The 19,827-nt window shown below is 40.8% G+C and overlaps 1 protein-coding gene across 4 annotated transcripts in view; it reads left to right on the plus strand.

The window, feature by feature from the left end:
* The window catches only part of LOC132407672 (cohesin subunit SA-2-like), a 98,017-nt gene that overhangs the window by 42,323 nt on the left and 35,867 nt on the right, over positions 1-19,827 (plus strand). For all 4 annotated transcript variants that reach the window (XM_059994509.1, XM_059994511.1, XM_059994510.1 and 1 more), the window contains exons 14-23: positions 1,882-1,980; positions 2,141-2,220; positions 4,856-4,963; positions 5,703-5,817; positions 10,818-10,935; positions 14,193-14,296; positions 14,796-14,888; positions 15,115-15,204; positions 16,032-16,235; positions 19,697-19,767. In XM_059994509.1, coding sequence (XP_059850492.1) covers positions 1,882-1,980; positions 2,141-2,220; positions 4,856-4,963; positions 5,703-5,817; positions 10,818-10,935; positions 14,193-14,296; positions 14,796-14,888; positions 15,115-15,204; positions 16,032-16,235; positions 19,697-19,767 — 1,082 coding nt within the window. The remainder of the gene's footprint in view (positions 1-1,881; positions 1,981-2,140; positions 2,221-4,855; positions 4,964-5,702; positions 5,818-10,817; positions 10,936-14,192; positions 14,297-14,795; positions 14,889-15,114; positions 15,205-16,031; positions 16,236-19,696; positions 19,768-19,827) is intronic.

Genomic DNA, 19,827 nt, shown 5'->3' on the forward strand with positions numbered 1-19,827 from the left:
TAGTTGTTCATATACCTCCACACATACCAAGCTGGAGCTAGCTTTATGTGCACGACAGTACAGAGAGATAAATTACAGAATAGATATAGTGGCCACATACACAGGACAGGCTGGAGTGGTATATGACTGCACAAAGACAAGGACCTTGAAGCACTTTAACTGCAAGAAGAAATATGGCTCAGCATGGCACATCTGTTGATCATCAGCTGCTGACACAAAAACAGGCTGCTATTGTTTAACTGACTGTTAATCCTTTACATACTTTATCAAAACAATATAAATTAAGAATGAATAGGTTCCATCAAGATTTGAACTGGAATTGTTGGATTCAGACGAGTGTTCATCAATATACTATGTGCACATCAGTGCATTATGTGCTCATCAATACAATACAGAATTCAGACTACATGTTTAAACCTGGCTCATTTCTATCTGCTTGGTCTGAGGTAATAAGAAACTTGTTCTCTTGTGGGATGTTTGATCAAAGGATAGATTTTGGCTGAAGGTGTTATGTTTTTGTAATTCTGGAACCTAATCTAAAGAAAAACGTAGGAGTAGGGATACTTGTCTACTTAGTTTTTCTTACGCTTTTTTTGTGAGTCCCTCTCATATGACATGATGTTGTAATGACATATGCCATTCACATACTTCTTGCCTATATCACATAATTGGGTGAACAAGCAATATATTTACAATATTACTCAAATAGTAAATGCACTGCACTCTTGCCTGCCTAGCAATGAGCTCCTATTCAATATAGAATGCATCTCAATTCAACTATGTAACATCTATTTCTCTAATTATTTTATATATTTGACAATGATAGGAGACCTGTGTGGGAGGGTTTCTAAAGTGAAAAGGCCGTTGCACTGAGGTAGTTCCACTCTCTCGACCTCCGAAGCCCAGGTTCACTAGTACGACTGAGTGTAACAAACTGGGGTCTTGCTTAGTTGCAGTGGATGACTGTCTTCTGTGCCTTGTCATGTCCTTTGCTCTCCATGGAGCATTGCAGTACTGCCTTCCGAGCTGTTGGATTTTATTGTAGATCTCATTCACCCAGTCAGCCCTGTCCCACCTGTATGAGACTGCTGTCTACCCTCACCTGATCTAGCCTGTCTGGTGAAGCAGTGTAGTGGGGTGTAGCTGCTGTCACATGCAAACAGCTACTAGGAGTCACGGTGTCTAGTGGGGACCAAAACTGAGTGGGCAGCCCCAGAATTTAACACCACTTTATTACATATACCTATACCTCTGCTTATCAATGCAAATATCTAATCAGTTATTCATGTGACAGCAACTCAATCCATAAAAGCATGGTCAAGGGGCTCAATTGTTATTCAGACCAAACATCAGAATGGGGAAAAATGTGATCTAAACTGAGTTTGTGGAATAATCATTGGTGCCAGACAGGATGGTTTGAGTATCTCAGAAACTATTGATCTCCATGGACAACAGTCTCTAGAGTTTGCAGAGAATATTGTTTTAAAAAAAAGTTTCTAGTTAACGCAGTTCTGTAGGCAAAAACACCTTGTTAATGACAATGGCCAGAGTGGTTCAAGCTGACAGGATGGTGACAGTAACTCATAATCATGTGTTATAACAGTGTGAAGAACATCTCTGAACATAGAATACATCAAACCTTGATATGGATGGGCTACACAGTAGAAGACTATGAACATACATTGAGTGTAGTATTCAGTTCTTTCTAATAAATTTGCAGTGATTTTCTCTCAATAACGAAATCTCTAAAGTGAGCTCCATTCAGTTTGTGGAATTAAAGGAATCAGACTTAAATGGGCCAGAGTCTACTTCCAGTTTGGAGTTAATATCACAAGTGATTTCTTGGTTCTAATCCCACTGTTTCCTGTTACATTGTTTCAGCAACGAGAGGTGAGACTGAAATGTTTAAGGGCACTCCAGCATCTGTATGAAAACAAGGAAATCAGCCAGAAATTGGAACTCTTCACCAACCGCTTCAAGGTAAAGACCTCTTTTACTGTGCCCATAAGCAAGATCTGTGAGGCAGAGGCAAATTCCCTTCACTAATTAAGACAGTGGCTCCAGGCCCAGCATCAGCTCAAGCCTTGTTGCTGATAGTTTGCTGTTGAATTGAGCTCTTTGGCATTTGATTTCTATGCAGGACAGAATGGTGTCCATGGTCCTCGACATGGATTCTGATGTTGCAGTAGAAGCAATCAGCCTGTTGACACTTATTCTGCAGTAAGTATTTTCCTGTTTTGTTTATTCATCTATGTGTCATAGGTGTTGCTGGCATGGACAAGATTTCTTTATTCTTGACTGGACAATCTGGTAGCCCTATTATGAAAGTATTCTTGCAGTGCTGTCATTTAGGAGCATGTAGAATTTACCAGGAAATGCTAAAATCAGAACATTGATTATACTGAAAGTCTGAGTATCTTTTAGGAATAAAAATTCCAAAGCTTCACAACATTAAGTAAGCAATTTCTAGTCCCCTTTTGTCTACACTTCCTAGACAGGAAACAATCTCACAATGATGGAGAAAGTAATATAGATAAAATGCAATATTTAAAAGGCATTTAGATAGGTACTTAAGTAGGAATGACATAGAAGGCTATGGACCTAATCCAGGCAAATGTGATTACTGTTAGTAGGTATCATGGTTGATGTAGACAAGGTGGGCTAAAAGGGCCTGTTTCTGCACTTTATTGTTCTGTGAGGAGACAATAAGGCCATTTGCCTTTGAAACCACACTGGCTGTACACAAGAGCAAGTAACATGTCTCAGTTTCTCTATTCCTGCAAATTCTTTCAATTCGGATTCTCGTCCAGCTCCCTTTGAACATGATAATTTAATCTGCCTTCAATACTAGCAGCACACTTAATCTTTTGCAGTATATTAAAAATAGCCCTTGTCCTGTCATGTTTTATTCTTTTATCGATCACCTTTTTATGCCCCATAGTTTTGTAATACCACTACCAATAGGAATAGGATTTCCCTATCTTTCACTGCATTTACAACTAAGATCTGTGAGGGAGAGGAAAAGTGGTTTCACTCATTAAGTAATTTTAAGTAGTTGTGTCTGGTATTCATCAGTCCACCTAATCTTTCTTTAAGTATCTCTATAAGATTCCCTTGCAGTCGCCTCAGTTATAAGGAAAATGACCGAAGTTTCTCTAGTTGAATCACACATCAAGAGCCACATCCCTGTTATTTTTGTACATTTCTTTTGCACCTTCTCTAAATCCTTACTTGTATCCTAAAATGTGGGGCACATCATTGGATGCTATATTTTATTGTGTCTTAACCAGTGTGTATAAAGGTTCATCAGTGGGATAGTTGTTTCTATTTGTCAAGGTTCGCAGAGCAGCACAGTTGAGTTTTAAAAGTTTATTGAAGCTTAGCAGATACCATAAATAAAATCATGTAAGAAGTATGACTGCAAGTAATAGGATGCATGAAATAATAGATTATACAACAAGTTATTTTATGTTAAAATGACTGCTATATTCCGTATCTTACATGGAATTAACAGGTCAATGCACCTATGGCATCTAGTTCTATGTTGTCTCATAATCCATGTAATTTCAGTAGTTACTTACAGCGGCCTTTTTCCTATTCTGTGCTAATTATTGTCAGTTTTATCCTTGTACATTATCCTTTAACTATAAATGCACTTTGCTTTAATGTCAGATAATTTTGAACCTATTTTATCATTCAATAATCATACCTGCAACCATCTTATGGACCTCCTCTTTGATGTACTGTCTTGATTATGTTTTTCTCCTCTAAGAATGATCCTTTGACATAGAAATGTTTTATACTGGATTATTAGCATAGTAAAATAAAAAGCTAATTGGAAAGAATCTAAGCTTTGGAGCATTATTTTTTTAAAAAAAAGGTGAATGGGCTTGACTATTGTAATCATTCTGATATTCGCCACTTTTATAGGCAGCTAGAGGAGAACCAGATGAGATGCAGTGGTACCATTTTCTTTACTTGTGTGTTGAATCTGTAAATCTCTGACAGCCATTGCAGAGGTTCAAAATAGCTTGTTCGTTTTGTATCAGCAGTTTATTCATGATTTTCTCTTAGCTTGACAGGCTGTTTGAAAAATTCAGCATAGGCTCTTTGTTCTTCACAGAATGTTAGAATAGAATCTCTGGATAAGTTTTACTCCGTATTGGTTTGCTCAAGTTATTGTACTGCCCTGGCTTGCATGCCGTGTAGACAGTGAGATGCAGTATCTATGGTTGACCACAAATAATGGAGCGCCTTGTGGTTTATGAAGAGAACTTGTTGAGAATTGTTCCTTTACCATTTTTTAAAAAACCCAATGATCCCATAGGATTTTTTGCAACCTGCTATTTTGTCTTCAATAAACTATGTACAGGTTTTTATCTGTTTTAGAGTTAAACCCTCTAATTGTATTTCCACTTCCTATCAAAATGGAATAGTTCGTATACATGGTATTAATTTTTGTTCCATTATCCTATCAACAGATTTATCATTATGCCTGTCACAAGTTTTGCTTAATGGTGTTTGAGATGTAAACCATTTAAATTAATTTGAGTGCATAATCCTGGTCGACACAAGTGAGGGACATGTGAAAAAAGATGCCGAACAGGTTTTCTGTCTTCCTTCATGGATGAATGTGAAAGATTCTGTGGACTAATCAAAATGAAGCAGGAATATTCTCTTTGCTGACCTTAGCACTGTCACCCTTGACTACTTCATCTAATCTTTGACTTACTGCAATGAGTGGAATATTGCTGTATACAAATTGGCTACTGGGTTTCCTACTATCACAGGGTTGTACCTCTGATAGTAATGGGTGATTAATGATATATAATTACAAGTGCTTCTTTGTATCCAGGAATACCGAGGATGTATTGAACAATGACGAATGTGAGTGTGTATACCCCTTGGTGTATGCCTCTCACCGCCCGACTGCAGTAGCTGCGGGAAATTTCGTATATGTTAAGTAAGTTGAATTTCAGCTCTTTGTTAGCTGCTGGTTTTATTAATATGTGTTCGCAGGTTTAATATTGAAGGTTAGCATTGCCACTCACTTTCTTAAGTGGTTACTCTGCAAAACACATGTTGGAGCAATTGGTTGTGACTGGGTTCACAGCCTTCTTGCTGTTACAATGTGTGGTAAACTATGTATACCTGTCTGGACATCCCCCCCCCCCCCATCCCCCAGTGACTGCTCCTGTGGCTCCTCCCACAGACCCCTGTATAACAGTGATTGGGGGCACTGCTTCTCCCTCAGTCTCGACATGGTCGTGGTCCCTTTTTCACTGTTAATAAAAGCCTATCATTCACTTCCAGTCTCCTAGAGTTATTGATGGTGCATCACAATGCATGTTCGAAATGAGTGCCATAAAGGATCATGATAGTAAAGGTATCAAACTGTGGTCAACTGAAAGAAATGAAGTTTCAATGATCCTGAAGCAACTTCCCATGTGATAATTGAGTTAATTCAAAGATGTGGCAAAAGCAGTGTGAGCAGCCACTGTGCTCTGGCTAGCTAAAGTGGGCATGAGAAGTCGGTGTATTGCCAGCCCCCAGCCCATCATACTCTTCTCCACTTAGGATTGGGATAGTAAATTCCCAGTACCAGCTAACTCTAGTCACATATGTCTTCTATGTTATGTTAATTTAAGACCTGATTCTGGCCTTTCAGTTCAGACCTGTCATAAAATACCACTTTGTTTCAGGCTGTGGCAACATTACACTGAAGCTCGAGAGGAGACTATAGCTAACCAGCGAGGCAAGCGCAGTACAAATGGAGAATTCATTAAGCTGCTGCTCACATTTTTCTTGGAAAGTGAGGTGAGTCATGATCTTTGGATTTACTGATGGTCGATAACCCCATTAGTGGGATTCCAAAATTTCATATCTTTGTAATGCATTTAAATGATCAAAATGTTTAAAGGAAATTCAAGAGGTTTTTGACACTATTCTGTATATTTTTGACCCAAAGCTAAAAATGGAATTTTCCCTCCTCCCCCACTCCATTTTTAATAATGCTTTGCCTCTCACTGAGGACAGTATTTCAGTAACGGTACTTGCAATTTATTTTTCTCCATATTCCTACTTTTACTATGCCTAGATTTATTTTTAGCCATCTTCCTGTTTGCATAATTATAGAAATTTTTACAAATTTTTCTTGTTAGATCATGCTTGGTCTTTACATATGTTCTCAATTTTAGTTGGCTTCTAAAATTTTCTCAATCCCTATGCCAACCTTAGTAAACCACTTCTTATGATTCAATATTATGGTTAACTTTTGAGCTTTTGACACTTTCAAATTGTGAGATTCTACTTTTATGATAACCAAAGTATATTTGCTGCGAACAGAAAGTCACCGACCTAGATAGGAGAATATTCCAACTTTACTAGATTCAGGATGATAAGCAGTTCTTTGACTGCATAGTTGCTACGGGTGCCACCACTAGGGGAGAGCTTGACTCTAAATGCTCCATGTTCAGAGGCTGCTCTAGCCAAGCCAACCAAGCCCTAGATTTAACTGGAAATTAGGCCCAAGGCATCAGACAGCTGAACTCCCTGCTTAGCAGTTGTAGGAAGGTGTAAGTGCTGTACTTCTCCACATTCATAACAAGAAATCCAACTACAGAATGAATTCAGTGTATTAAACAAGCAATAGTTTTCCCTGCTGACCAACTTGTCTCATCCTCCATCTCCTGGGGAACCAGGGATTCAGTTGCATGTGATGAGAAGCAGCCCATTGGCAGCTACATACTGCTTCAGGCTGCCAGTAGGTACATCCCCATCACCACTGTACCATAGGCAGGGTAGTTTTTGGGCTATCTCCTGGGCTGCAATACCACCACAGATTCCATTGCCTTCTCCCCGCCTCCAACAATGCTGATAATCAGTAACTATCATCAGGAGTGTCAAGTCAAAGCTAAAGTCTCCCAGTGTGAAAGTCTGTGATGCAAAGTACAAATTCCCTTACCTGCTATCTGACTACCCTGCTGTAAAAAGAATCGTCCAATTGGCACAGATTACATTGTTCAGTAACAGTATGAGCTGCTGAACTCTGACTTTAGTTGTCTCATTGAATTTCTAAAAAATCAGTGGTAAAGACATTTAAGACATGTATATCTCCAGACCAAATCTCATGCTGGGTCGTGGCTGGGGGCATATTAGCAGGTTCCCCAATCACATTGAACTTTGGCTTCTATGGAAATTTTTATTCTATTTTGGGAATGCACCACTTTTTCAAACCCGATTCTCTTCTCCCAAATAGCTTGGGTTAACAAATGCTGTTTACAAATGTATTCCACTTCACTCTGGCAAACCCGTGTGTATGATGCTTCCCCAACTACTACTTCCTCACCATCTACCAGTTCTGCAAATATTAACTATTCTATTACATTCTCACTAGAAGGGCTGCCAGATTGAACTGTCATATTAAAAGTATTAACAGAAGTAACCTTCTGCTCTTAAAATCTACCTCCCCTGTTGGACCACTTAAAGCTACTCTGTTTAAGCTAGCTTTTCTAAATATAAGATTCCTTTCAAATAAGACATTTATTTTAAATGATTTTATTACCTCTACAGACCTTGATTTTATGTTCTTAACTGAGACCTGGTTAAAGCCAAATGAATATGACCAGTAATCAGAATTGTGTCCCCTGACAATGACAGTTTCAGCGTACTGATGCCCAGTGTCCAAGGCTTGCCACCATATTCAATAAACAAAGTGGCCCCACTTAGGGTTAAAAATAAGTCACTGAGTAAAAAGTCACCATGTTAAACAATTCTGTCCACAAGTTCAAGCGATCATGCAGAGTAGCTGAGATAGCAATGGGGGGAAGACTGGGCTAGAAGTCAACTGTGATATTTTCAAGGAAAAACTAGCCTCTAACGCTGCTGTACGCTCTGCAAGAATCGCATTTTTAAAATATTATTACAGAGAATAGCAGCAATTTAAGAATATTGTTCTCAACTATTAACCAATTGTTAAACCTGCTCAGAGCTATAAGCCCTGAGTCAAGTATCTGCCCCAAAATGTGAGAGATTCACAATATTTTTAATCAACAAAATTACTTCCATTAGGGAGGTTATAGCTACAGGTACTGGCAACCATTTGCCTACCTCGTAAAAAGATGGCAGCCATGTTAAAACTTACAAGTGTTTCAGATTCATAAGACCATAAGATATAGGAGCAGAATTAGGCCATTTGACCCATTGAGTCTGCTCTGCCATTTCGTTATGACTGATCCAATTTTCCTCTCAGCCTCCGTCTCCTTCCTTCTCCCCATATCCCTTCATGCCATGAACTAATCAAGAATCTGTCAACTTCTGCTTTAAATGTACATGAAGACCTGGCCCCCACAGCTGCTTGTGGCAAAGAATTCTACAGATTCAACACTCCCTGGCTCGAGAAATTACTCCTCATCTCCATTCTATAAGGAAATCCATCTATTCTGAGGCTGTGTCCTCTGGTCTTAGACGCTCCCATCATAGGAAACATCCTCTCCACATCCTCCATATCAAGGCTTTTCACCCTTGATAGGTTTCAGTGGCATCACCCCTCATTCCTCTAAATTCCAGTGAATACAGGCACAAAAATCATCAAATGCTCTTCATTTGTCAAGCCATGTAATCCAGGGGTCATTTTCGTCAACCTCCTTTGAACCCACTCTGGTTTCAGCGCACCCTTTCTAAGATAAGGGACCCAAAACTGCTCATAATACTTCAAGTGAATACTCGTCAGTGCTTTATAAAGTCTCAACATTACATCCTTGCTTTTATATCCCAATCCTCTTGAAATGAATGCTAACATTGCATTTGCCTTCCTCACCACAGACTCAAACTGCAGATTAGCCTTTAGGGAATCCTACACAAGGACTTAAAAGTCCCTTTGTATCTCAGTTTTTTGTTTTCTCTCCATTTTAAAAAAAAAAAGTCAACCCTTTCATTTCTTCTATAGCAGTGCATGACCATGCCCTTCCACCACTGTGTTCCATCTGCCATTTCTTTGCCATTCTCCTAATCTGTCAGTCCTTCTGTAGCTTCTCTACTTCCTATAGTCATATTGTCTGCAAACTTCACAACAGAGTCACCAAGTCCATCATCCAAATCATTGACATATAAACACAGACCCCTGTGGAACACCACTAGTTACTGGCAGCCAAACAGAAAAGGCTTCCTTTATTACCACTCTTTGCCTCCTGCCAATCAGCCAATACTCTACCCATGCCAGAATCTTTCCTGTAGTACCTTGTTATGCAGCCTCATGTGTGGCACTTTGTCAAAAACCTTCTGAAAATCCAATTTTGCAACATCAACCAATTCTCCTTTGTCATCCTGCTTGTTATTTCTTCAAAGAATTCCAACAGATATGTCAAGCAAGATTTTCCCAATGTCTTATTTTATCATGTGCTTCCAAGTATCCTGAGACCTCATCTTTAATCGATTCCCAACATCTTCCCAACCACTGAGGTCAGACTAACTGGTCTATAGTTTCCTTTCTGCCTTTCTCCTTTCTTGAAGAGTGGAGTGACATTTTCAATTTTCCAGTCTTCTGGAACCATTCTAAAATCTAGTGATCTTGAAAGGTTATTACTAATGCCCTCACAGTCTCTTCAGCCACCTCTTTCTGAACTCTGGGATGTGTACAATCTAGTCCAGGTGACTCACTATATAAATCTTCAGACTTTTCGCTCCCGAACAGCTTGATTAAACCTGCCTGCTAGGATATTGGACCCCTTTGGGTTCAGATGTAACCCATCCTTTTTGTACAGGTCGTACCTCCCCAAGAAGAGGCCCCAATGATCCAGGAACCCAAAGCCCTGCCCCCTACACCAGTCTCAGCCACACATTAATATGCTATTCATGTGCTTGTTAGCATGTGACACAGGCCTGCTTTTCAGCTTCCTACCCATCTCCCTGAGTTCTCTCTTCTGGGCCTCCTCCCTTTTTCTATCTATGTTATTGGTACCAATGTGTACTAAGACTTCTGGCTGTTCACCCTCTATCTTCAGAATACACTGCACCTGATACAAGACATCCCATACCCTGGCACCTGGGAGACAACACACCATGTGGTTATCTCTATCAGCTGACAGAACGCTCACTATGGAATCCCCTATGACTACAACAATCCTCACTTCTCTCCCTTCTGCACCACTAGTGCCAGAGACCCAATCGCCATGGTCGTCTGTCAGGTCACCACTCTCAATAGCATCCAAAATGAGAGGATGATTAATGAGGGGGGTGACCACAGGGGTGCTCTCTACTATCTGAGCTCCTTCCATTCCTCCCCTGACAGTCACCCTCTTATCTAACTCCTGCAGTATCAGGATAACTAACTCCTTGAAGCTCCTATTGATCTCCTGCTCACTCTCCCTAAAAAGCTGTAGGTCATCAAGCTGCAGCTTCAGATCCCTAACACGGTCTCTCAGAAACTGCATCTCGGTGCACCTGGCACAGATTTGGCCATCTGGGAAACAGGAAGATTCCCACATCTGACGCCCAGAGCAAAGTACTAACCCTACAGACATGCGCTCTTCCTCCAACAAAAAATGCAAGGAAAAAACAGCAAAGTTCACTTGCCCACTAATCTACCTCAGACCACCTTGTTGATGACTGCTCCACTTGGCAGTGTCTCCCTTTTATGCCTGAACCTTTCCTGCTCTCCAGCTCACAATTGGTACTCTGGTTATAGCTGAGTTCCTGCGAAGTTTTCCCCTTTTAAACTTTGCTCCTGGACCTGTGCGCCACCTTCCTTCTCGGAGCTGTCCAACTCATGATTGGTGCACTGGTTATACTGATCAATGTTTATTTGTTTCTTTCCTAAGCTCCATGAACACTGTGCATATTTGGTGGATAGTCTTTGGGACCATGCTGGATATGTGCTGAAAGACTGGGAGGGGATGACCGAGCTGTTACTGGAAGAGATTGAAGACGACGAAGTGGGTGAGCTTGCAATGCTGGCCCTTTTGTGTGTGGAGATTCTTGAGCAAAAATGCAATGGTGTAATAAGATTATTGTGGTTCCATGTTGTATAGCTGGAGTGTGAGGTACAGCAACATTTTGGTGTGGTGCACAAAACTTGTGCTGAAATTAGGAGATTGTTCACAAATAATGGTTGTTCTGTGGAATAATGAAATGGAGCTACTTGGCCTTTTAATCTGACTTTATATAAGAGCATGAAAATAAATTTTTTTAAAAAAACAGAAAATACTTGAAACACTTAGCAAGTCGGCGGCACATGGAAAGATAAACGATTGATATTCATGTTGAGAATATTTTGGAAGAACTGGGGAGGGAAAAAAAGTATTAAGTTGCAAAAAAGAATACCCTTTCACTAACAAGAGTTTCTCTCTTTCTCTCCTGTTGATGTACTTCATAATTTCAGATACCCTCTAAGAAAATCCCCATTTTTCCACAGTATTAATACAAATAAAATCTCTAGTTCCTGGAATCATTTTAGTAATATTACACCTTTATCAGAATCAGGTTTAATATCACTGGCGTGAAATATATTGCTTTGTGGCATAATAATAAAACTATAAATTATAATAACTATATTTAAGATAAATAAGTAGTGCAAAAGAGAGGGAGAAAATACTTTGCAAGTATTCATAGGTTCATTGTCAACTCCTGAAATGTTGAGTGTGTGTCTTCAGGCTCTGTGCCACCACCTTGATGGTAGCAAAGAAAAAAAGGGTGTTAGAGGCCCTTAATTACCCATGATGAAGCTGGTTGAGTATACATTTGTCTGCAGCCATTTCCAATCTTGTGCAGTGGTCCATGGTAAATTTGTGAGCGTCTTCGGTGACGTACCAACTCTCCTCAAACTCCTAATGAAATATATCCGGCTTCTTTGTAATTTCATCAGTATGTTGAGCCCAGGGTAGATCCACAGATGTTGACACTCAGGAACTTGAAACTGCTCCACTTCTGGTCCCTTGATGAGAACTAGTGGATGTTCCTGAGACTTGCTCCTCCTGAAGTCCACAATCAATTCCTTGGTCTTTCTGACATTGAGTGCAAGGTTGTCGCTGTGACACCACTCATCCAGCTGATTCATCTCACTCCTGTACGCCACCTCATCAATATCTGAAATTCTGCCAACATGATTGTGTCGTTGGTAAGTTTATGGATAGTGTTTAAACTGTCCCTAGCCATGCAATCGTGGCTGTAGAGGAAGTAGAGCAGTGCGCTAAGCATGCTTCCTTGGGATATCCTAGTGTTGATTGTCAGTGAGAAGGAGATGATGTTTCTGATCTGCACAAGCTGGTCTCCCAGTGGTCAAGAATACACTTGCAGTGGGAAGATCAGAGGCCCTGGTTTTGGAGCTTGTTGATTACAACTGAGCATTTGATTGTGTTGAGTTGTAGGTAATAAACATAGTCCAGCCTGACATAGATATTATTATTATTATCTCAGTGAGGTTACATCCGTTGTAAACTTCTGTGGTGATAGACAAATTGCAGAGCTCCTTCTTAGGCAAGAGTTGATTCTAGCCATGACCAACCCTTTCAATCACTTCATCACAGTAGATGTGAATGCCACTAGGCAGCTTATCTTGCTCCTCGGGCACTGATTGTTGCCCTGTTGAAGCAGGTGGGAACTTCCAAATGCAGCAGTGAGAGATTGAAGATTTTCTCAGAACATTCCCACCAGTTAGCACAGGTTTTCAGAGCCCTACCAGGTATACCATCAGTGTGTTGTGCCTTGTGAGGGTTCACCCTCTTGAAAGATGTTCTTACTTAGGCCTATGAGACAGATCAGGGTCACCAGATGTTGCAGGGATTCGCATCGATAAAGTTTTATTTTCCCTTTCAAAGTGTTCACGCAAACTGTTGAAGCATTACAGCCATTCATGATAGGTTTCACTTTGTAGGAAGTAATGGCTTGGAAACCCTGCCAGAGCTAATGTGCATCCAAGCCCCTTTCCAACCTCAATTGGAATTCCTTTTTTTGTCCATAAAGTAGCCTTCCATAGGTAGTAGCTGGACTTCAAGAAGTTCTGGATCACCGGTCTTGAATGCCACAGATCTAGTCCTCAACAGAGCTCAAATCTCCTGGTTCATCCATGACTTGTGGTTTGTTCTCATACTTATATTGGCGAGACCCGACGCAGACTGGGAGACCATTTCGTGGAACACCTACACTCGGTTCACCAGAAAAAGCAGGATCTCCCAGTGGCCACACATTTTAATTCCACATTCCATTCCCATTCTGATATGTCTATCCATAGCCTCCTCTATTGTCAAAATGAATCCAAACTCAGGTTGGAGGAACAACACCTTATATACCGGCTGGGTAGCCTCCAACCTGATGGTATGAACATTGACTTCTCTAACTTCCGTTAATGCCCCTCCTCCCCTTCTTAACCCATCCCTGACATATTTAGTTGTTTGCCTGTTCTCCATCTACCTCTGGTGCTCCCCCCCTCTTTCTCCTGAGGCCTCCTGTCCCATGATCCTTTCCCTTCTCCAGCTCTGTATCACTTTCGCCAATCACCTTTCCAGCTCTTAGCTTCATTCCACCTCCTCCGGTCTTCTCCTATCATTTCGCATTTCCCCCTCCCCCCCTCTACTTTCAAATATTCTTACTATCTTTCCTTTCGGTGAGTCCTGACGAAGGATCTCGGCCCGAAACTTCGACATCGCTTCTCCCTATAGATGCTGCCTGGCCAGCTGTGTTCTAACAGCATTTTGTGTGTGTTGTTGTTTGAATTTCCAGCATCTGCAGATTTCTTCGTGTTTACTCATCCATACAGATTTTGAAGTCGGTGACAAGTGTGGGGTATTCATTTGGACTCAAAGGTGAATTGCTGCACATTGTTCAGTCCACCGACTCAAAGGAGCCTTTTAAGCACTGCTAGGCCTCCCTTGACCATATCTTCTTGGTCTCAATACTGGTGCTGCAGTATTCTGCTTATACACTGGGAGTAGAAGTGCAGCCGGATGTTTCGACTTTCCAAAGCATAGGTATGGGATAGCACAGTAAGCATTCTTGGTGGTGGTATAACGTGGTCGAGTGTAGCTCCTCTGGTTCTACAGGTGATACGTTGGTGATAGTTGTTCAGAAACTTCATCAAGCTGGCCTGTTTGAAATCTCCTGCAGTGATTATTTATTTATTAATATTTATTAAAATGTTGGCATAGGTGGGTTAAACTGCTGAACTAGTTGAAATAAATTAATGTGAACTTGCTTTCCAGGTCTCAGTGATCAAGAGGAGGCTGCTTTGATTGAACTAATGGTTTGCTCAATGAGACAAGCTGTGGAGATTCACCCTCCCATTGGCAGACTTTCAGGAAAGAAGGTGAGACTGCTTTCAGGACGTCTGAGGACAACCTCTAACAGCAGTAAGATGACCCTCTCCCATGTCCTTGGTGGTTTTGGGTCTAGGAGAACTGGGGACTAGTGAGGTGTGATCAGTTATTCATATCTATGCATCTTGCCTTGTCTTTCAGTGCTCCTGAAGCTCCTGAAGCATCAGTTGTCATGAAATTTGCCTGCAGTCTACTGCATAAAATCTTCCCCAATCTACTGTTAGGGAGTATGTTTTGTATGCCAGTATTACACCTTTTCTTCTAGGACCCTTGGGAAGAGGATTGAAAATATTAATCTAATGGATGGAAGAGATCAGGATACCTGGGTAGAGAGGAGGTTATAATGAATATGAATGATCAGCTGAATTTATGGTGCCGTTCTGCATTGTATTAAATGAGGCAGCCAGGTATTTGGGGTCAGCATAGTGTTTACTTGTCGGGCTCTTCTGCCTATATCACATTAACTTAAATGTTTACAACATGTTTTAGTTGCTGACTGCGAAGGAGAAGAAACAACAGATGGATGACCGTGCTAAACTGACAGAACATCTAATCGTCATTATCCCACAGCTCCTGGCCAAGGTGAGAGAGAGGGTGTTGACTCACAGCTTTTGGTGAACCAGAGGGCAGAGAAAAGTTGGGTGGGTTAGCAAAATTGCCATTGGCCCTGGTGAAGCAAGGAGACAGGAGCGATAAATTATGTAATTTTTTTACATCCTGAGATGGATGGGTGGTGAAGACAAATGCTCACAGAAAGCAGAACTATACACTAAAAATGCTCCTTTTTATTCCCCATCCCTCACCCCAGTACTCTGCTGATGCTGAAAAAGTGGCAAATCTTCTGAAGATTCCAAGTTTCTTTGATCTGGACATATATAGCAGCAAACGACAGGAGAAGGTGAGAATGCAAGTGGAATAGAACAGGTATTGTGAAAATACTTGTCCTTAGATGGTGCCGCCTATGCTCGCCCTTCTTTCCTGCCAAATTTTTCTATACTGCTGTGTTTGTTTTACCTCTTGTTGCCATGGCCTCCCCAACCCACTCTCACTCCATACCCTTGAGTCACTAAGTAATAAAGATAAGATCAAGTTTATTGCTGTATGTTCAAGTACATGTATATACAGATGCAATCAAAAACTTGTAGCAATCTTGTGCCTCAATCCATGTTTCTGTACTGTTCCCAGCAACCAGACCCTTCTGAAATAGAATATACATGACGTCTGCTCTGAATAAATTGTAAAATGAAATATTTTCTGTGTCCATATGATCATAACTCTTCATTCCCTGTATATTTGTATGTCTATCTAAAAGTTTCCCTCTTGCCTGCCTCTACCACTATTCCCGGCAGCCCATTTCAGGAACCTATCACTTCGTTATTTAAAAAAAAAACTTGCCCTGCATGATGAGAGCGTTTCTAAGATTTAAGTGAAGAAATTTCTCCTCTACTTGTTTGCTGGTCTTGTGCAACTTTTATACTGTAGATTGATTTAAGGATCGTGGATTTTGCCAGCTGAGCCCATTCTTAGTTGTCCTTGAGAAGATGGTGATGAACTGTTGTAATCTTTGAGGTATACCCACAACGCTGTTAGGGAGAGTGTTCCAGGCTGATGAAGAAATGAAATGGGTGGTGTTCACATGTTTTTGCTGCTCTTGTTCGTTAGCTGGGATAAATCTTTTATTTCCTCTGCTACCTCCCCTTATCTTCTCTCTGTTACCATTTGCAGTATCTGGACCTTTTGCTGAAGCAGATCCGAGACATTGTTCAAAAACACACTGAAATGGAAGTTCTTGAGGCTTGTAGTCGGGCCTATTACACGCTGTGTAACGAAGACTACACCATCCGTAACCGTGTAGACATTGCCCGCAGCCAGATAGTTGACACTCTCGTTGGGATATTCACTCACTCTGCTGAGGACCTGCTGCATGAGGTAGGCTTGGATATGTCTTCAGTGTGCAGACTGTTAAAACTAGGGTTACCAAACAATGGCATGAACAGCAGAGGATTGGGTAACAGTTGTGCAAATGTAAGTAATAGAATGGGATGTCAGCAGCTAAGGAATGGAGTTATTTGAGAATCAATTGTTAAGGATGAGTTTATGGATTACTTGGAGACACAGGACAAGATGGTACAAATCTTGGCATGGTTTCCTTAAGGGAAAATCTTGCTTGACAAACCTGTTGGAATTCTTTGAGGAGATTACACATAAGATAGATAAAGGGGATGCAGTGGATGTTGTACATTTGGACTTTCAGAAGGCCTTTGACAAGGTACCACACATGAGGCTGCTTATCAAGTAAAGATCCCATAGTATTACAGGAAAGTTACTGGCATGATTAAAGCATTGACTGATTGGTAGGAGACGGTGTGTGGGAATAAAAGGATCCTTTTCTGTTTGGCTGCCTGTGAGTAGTGGTATACCACAGGGGTCAGTGTTGGGACTGCTTTTTATGCTGTGTATCAATGATTTAGATGATGGAATAGATGGCTTTGTTACCAAGTTTGCAGATGACACAAAGATTAGGGGAGGGGCAGGTCACGTTTAGGAAATAAGATGGCTGCAGAAGGTCTTGGATTAGGAGAATAGGCAAGAGAGTGGCAAATGGAATACAATGTTGGAAAATGTATGGTCATGCACTTTGGTAGTAGAAATAAATGTGCAGATTATTTTCTAAACAGGGAGAAAATCCAAAAATCCAAGTTGCATAGGGACAAGGTTAACTTGAAGGTTGAATCGGTGGTGAGAAAGGCAAATGCAGTGTTAGCATTCATTTCAAGAGGTCTAGAAAAAAAGAGCAGGGATGTGATGCTGAGGCTTTATAAGGCACTGGTGAGGCCTCACTTTGAGTATTGTGAGCACCTCATCTAAGAAAAGATGAGCTGGCATTGGAGAGGGTTCAGATGAGGTTCAAAAGGATGATTCCAGTAATGATAGGGTTATCATACAAGGAATGTTTGATAGCTCTGGGTCTGTACTTGCTGGAATTTAGAAGAATGAGGGGTGATCTCACTGAAACCTTTTGAATGTTGAAAGGCCTAGACTGAGTAGATGTGGAAAGGATGTTTCCTATTGTGGGGGAGACTAGGACAAGAGGGCTCAGCCTCAGGATAGAAAGGGTTCTATTTAAAACAGTGATGCTGAGAAATTTCTTTTAGTCAGAGGGTGGTGTATTTGTGGCAGTTATTACCACAGGCAGCTGTGGAAGCCAGGTTGTTGGGAGTGTTTAAGGCAGAGCTTGCTAGGTTCTTGATTAGACATAGCATCAAAGGTTATGGGGAGTGGGGTAGAGGAGGGGAAAAATGGATGAGCCATGATTGAATGGTGGAGCAATGGGCCAAATGGTTTAATTCTGCTCCAATGTCTGTGGGAATTACAGCAACAAAAGTCTGATGCCTTGATGATGGAATGTTGGCAGTGGTGTTGGTTTATTCTATCAGAAGCGTGAGCAGTGCAGGAGGAAAATCACAGGTGAACTCCATGTTACAGATTGGGTTACAGAATTAAATCACTATCCAAAATTTAGAGATCCAGAAAAAAATACACTCACTGAATCTGTGGGAGAAATAAAATTAAGTAAATCAACATAAGATTTGGTTTTTTTTCAACTCATGTTTCTTGCAGCATGCACAGATGATGTGGCTTTGTGTTACTTAAAATCGTGATGGGCTATTTTCTAGGGACACAACCCTGTCCTGTAAGATGGTGACTGCCATTATTTGGATCTACGCTAATCGTAGTTCCAGCTTCAGTTCTAGAATTGAAGGATGGGAAGCAGAGGTGCTGTGTGGGCAGAAGTTGCTGTTAGCCTGTACAAGGCTAGTTTTGCAGTGGGAAGTTCTATGTGGCGTGTAATTGGCCAAGGGAGTTGGTGCAGGGGTCGGGCTGAGTTGATAGTGCCAATAAAGAGATCATAGATGGTTTGGCAGGTGCAGCTAAGGGGTTTTGTGGTAAAGCTGGATCTGTCCACAGAGATGCAGAGCAACATGATCAAATATGGGAATAGAATCTGAAAAAGATTGGGTGTGGCCCTTGCTGTGAGGGGATCCTGATTGTGTTATCTGCAGTGTGAGTGGACAAGGTAGTTAACCTAGGTAGAAGGTGTGGAATCCGTGATTGGGTTGTGTTGGGTTTGATATGCACTCTAGCAGATTGTTTATGCTCCGTAGAAGTTTTCCATTCCCTTTCATCTCATCAACATAGTGAAAATCAAATTTAACAATGTTGGTAATATCATATAAAAACAAAATCCAGGAGATGCTCAATGTCAGATAGCATCAGGGAAAAGAGTCTTCAATTTCAAACACTGGAACTGGGAGAGAAACAATAAGTTGGTCTTAAGTTCCAGAGGGAGGGATGAAATGGATAAAGGAGATGCCTCTCTGGATGTTGAGACCAAGGTTGCCAGGTGATTCCAATCTTTATGAAACTCATTAATGGATTCATGAAAGCAGTTAGAGAAAACAAAGTCCTTTTAAAGTTTTGAAATGCAAGTCAGCTGAAATCAAAAAGATTGCAGATTGGCTGAAAATTCCAAGCACATCAGACAGAGTCTATGGAAAGTAGTATTAATGTTACCAATGGTTAACAACTGCAGAAATTGTCATTTCTTATTCAGACAGAATCAGTCAAATTGTGCTTTTCTTTTTTTTTAAAACTACTGTAAGTTTTATTACTTTTGTGCTTTTTTTTTTTACCCTGATCTATGTCACAGGGTTCCCCTCCAACTTGTCTCCTTTCTGGATTTCTGTCTTCCATCCCAGGAGTGGGTTAGTGACCAATATCCATTGTAAGTCCACTGCCTTCCACAACTATCTTAATAAAGTTCCTTTCTACCCAGCTCCCTGTTAGAGCTTCAGTACGCTCTCTGTTTCTGTCTTACCTGCTCTGATGATGGAACTTACAGCATAGGTGCCTCCTGAAATGCCATATTTTCCTTTTCAGTAACCCTCAACTACATCTCATCTATTTCCTGTGCCACCTCCTTTCTAAACACCAACAGGGTTCCAAGAAATTATCGTTGCTAGTTCATGGGATATTGAAAGAGGAGGTAGATATCTTTTAAAAAGATTTGGAAAATTCAGGGTCGTGAAGAATTCGTAAAGGAGAGGAGTTTTAAGCTTGGAGTAGATCAACCATCAGCATACTGAATGGCAGGGCAGGTTTGAAGGATGAGGTGACCTACTTCTCTTCATATTTTTTGTGACCTTGTGTTTTAGTCATATCATATGTAATTGTACAGCTCACTGTTAAATTTGTGTTTCCAAACACTTATCTGAAGTACTCTTAAAATTTTACTATATTAAATATGCCATGTTGAGAGAGTGTTGTGAAGTGCAAGATATCGAGAAATACATTAAGATAGGTATGACTGATATTGGTCAAATTTTCAGGTCGGAGAAGCTGATGAAGATAACCTGTATACTGTGGCCACATCTCTGAAGAGAATTGCTGTTCTGTACAAGTAAGTGAGGCATTTTGTTAGTATGCAAGTTACTTGTACAGTAACTGCATTAGTTATACA

This window comes from Hypanus sabinus, chromosome 18, assembly GCF_030144855.1.
Source record: "Hypanus sabinus isolate sHypSab1 chromosome 18, sHypSab1.hap1, whole genome shotgun sequence".
Taxonomy (NCBI): Eukaryota; Metazoa; Chordata; class Chondrichthyes; order Myliobatiformes; family Dasyatidae; genus Hypanus; species Hypanus sabinus.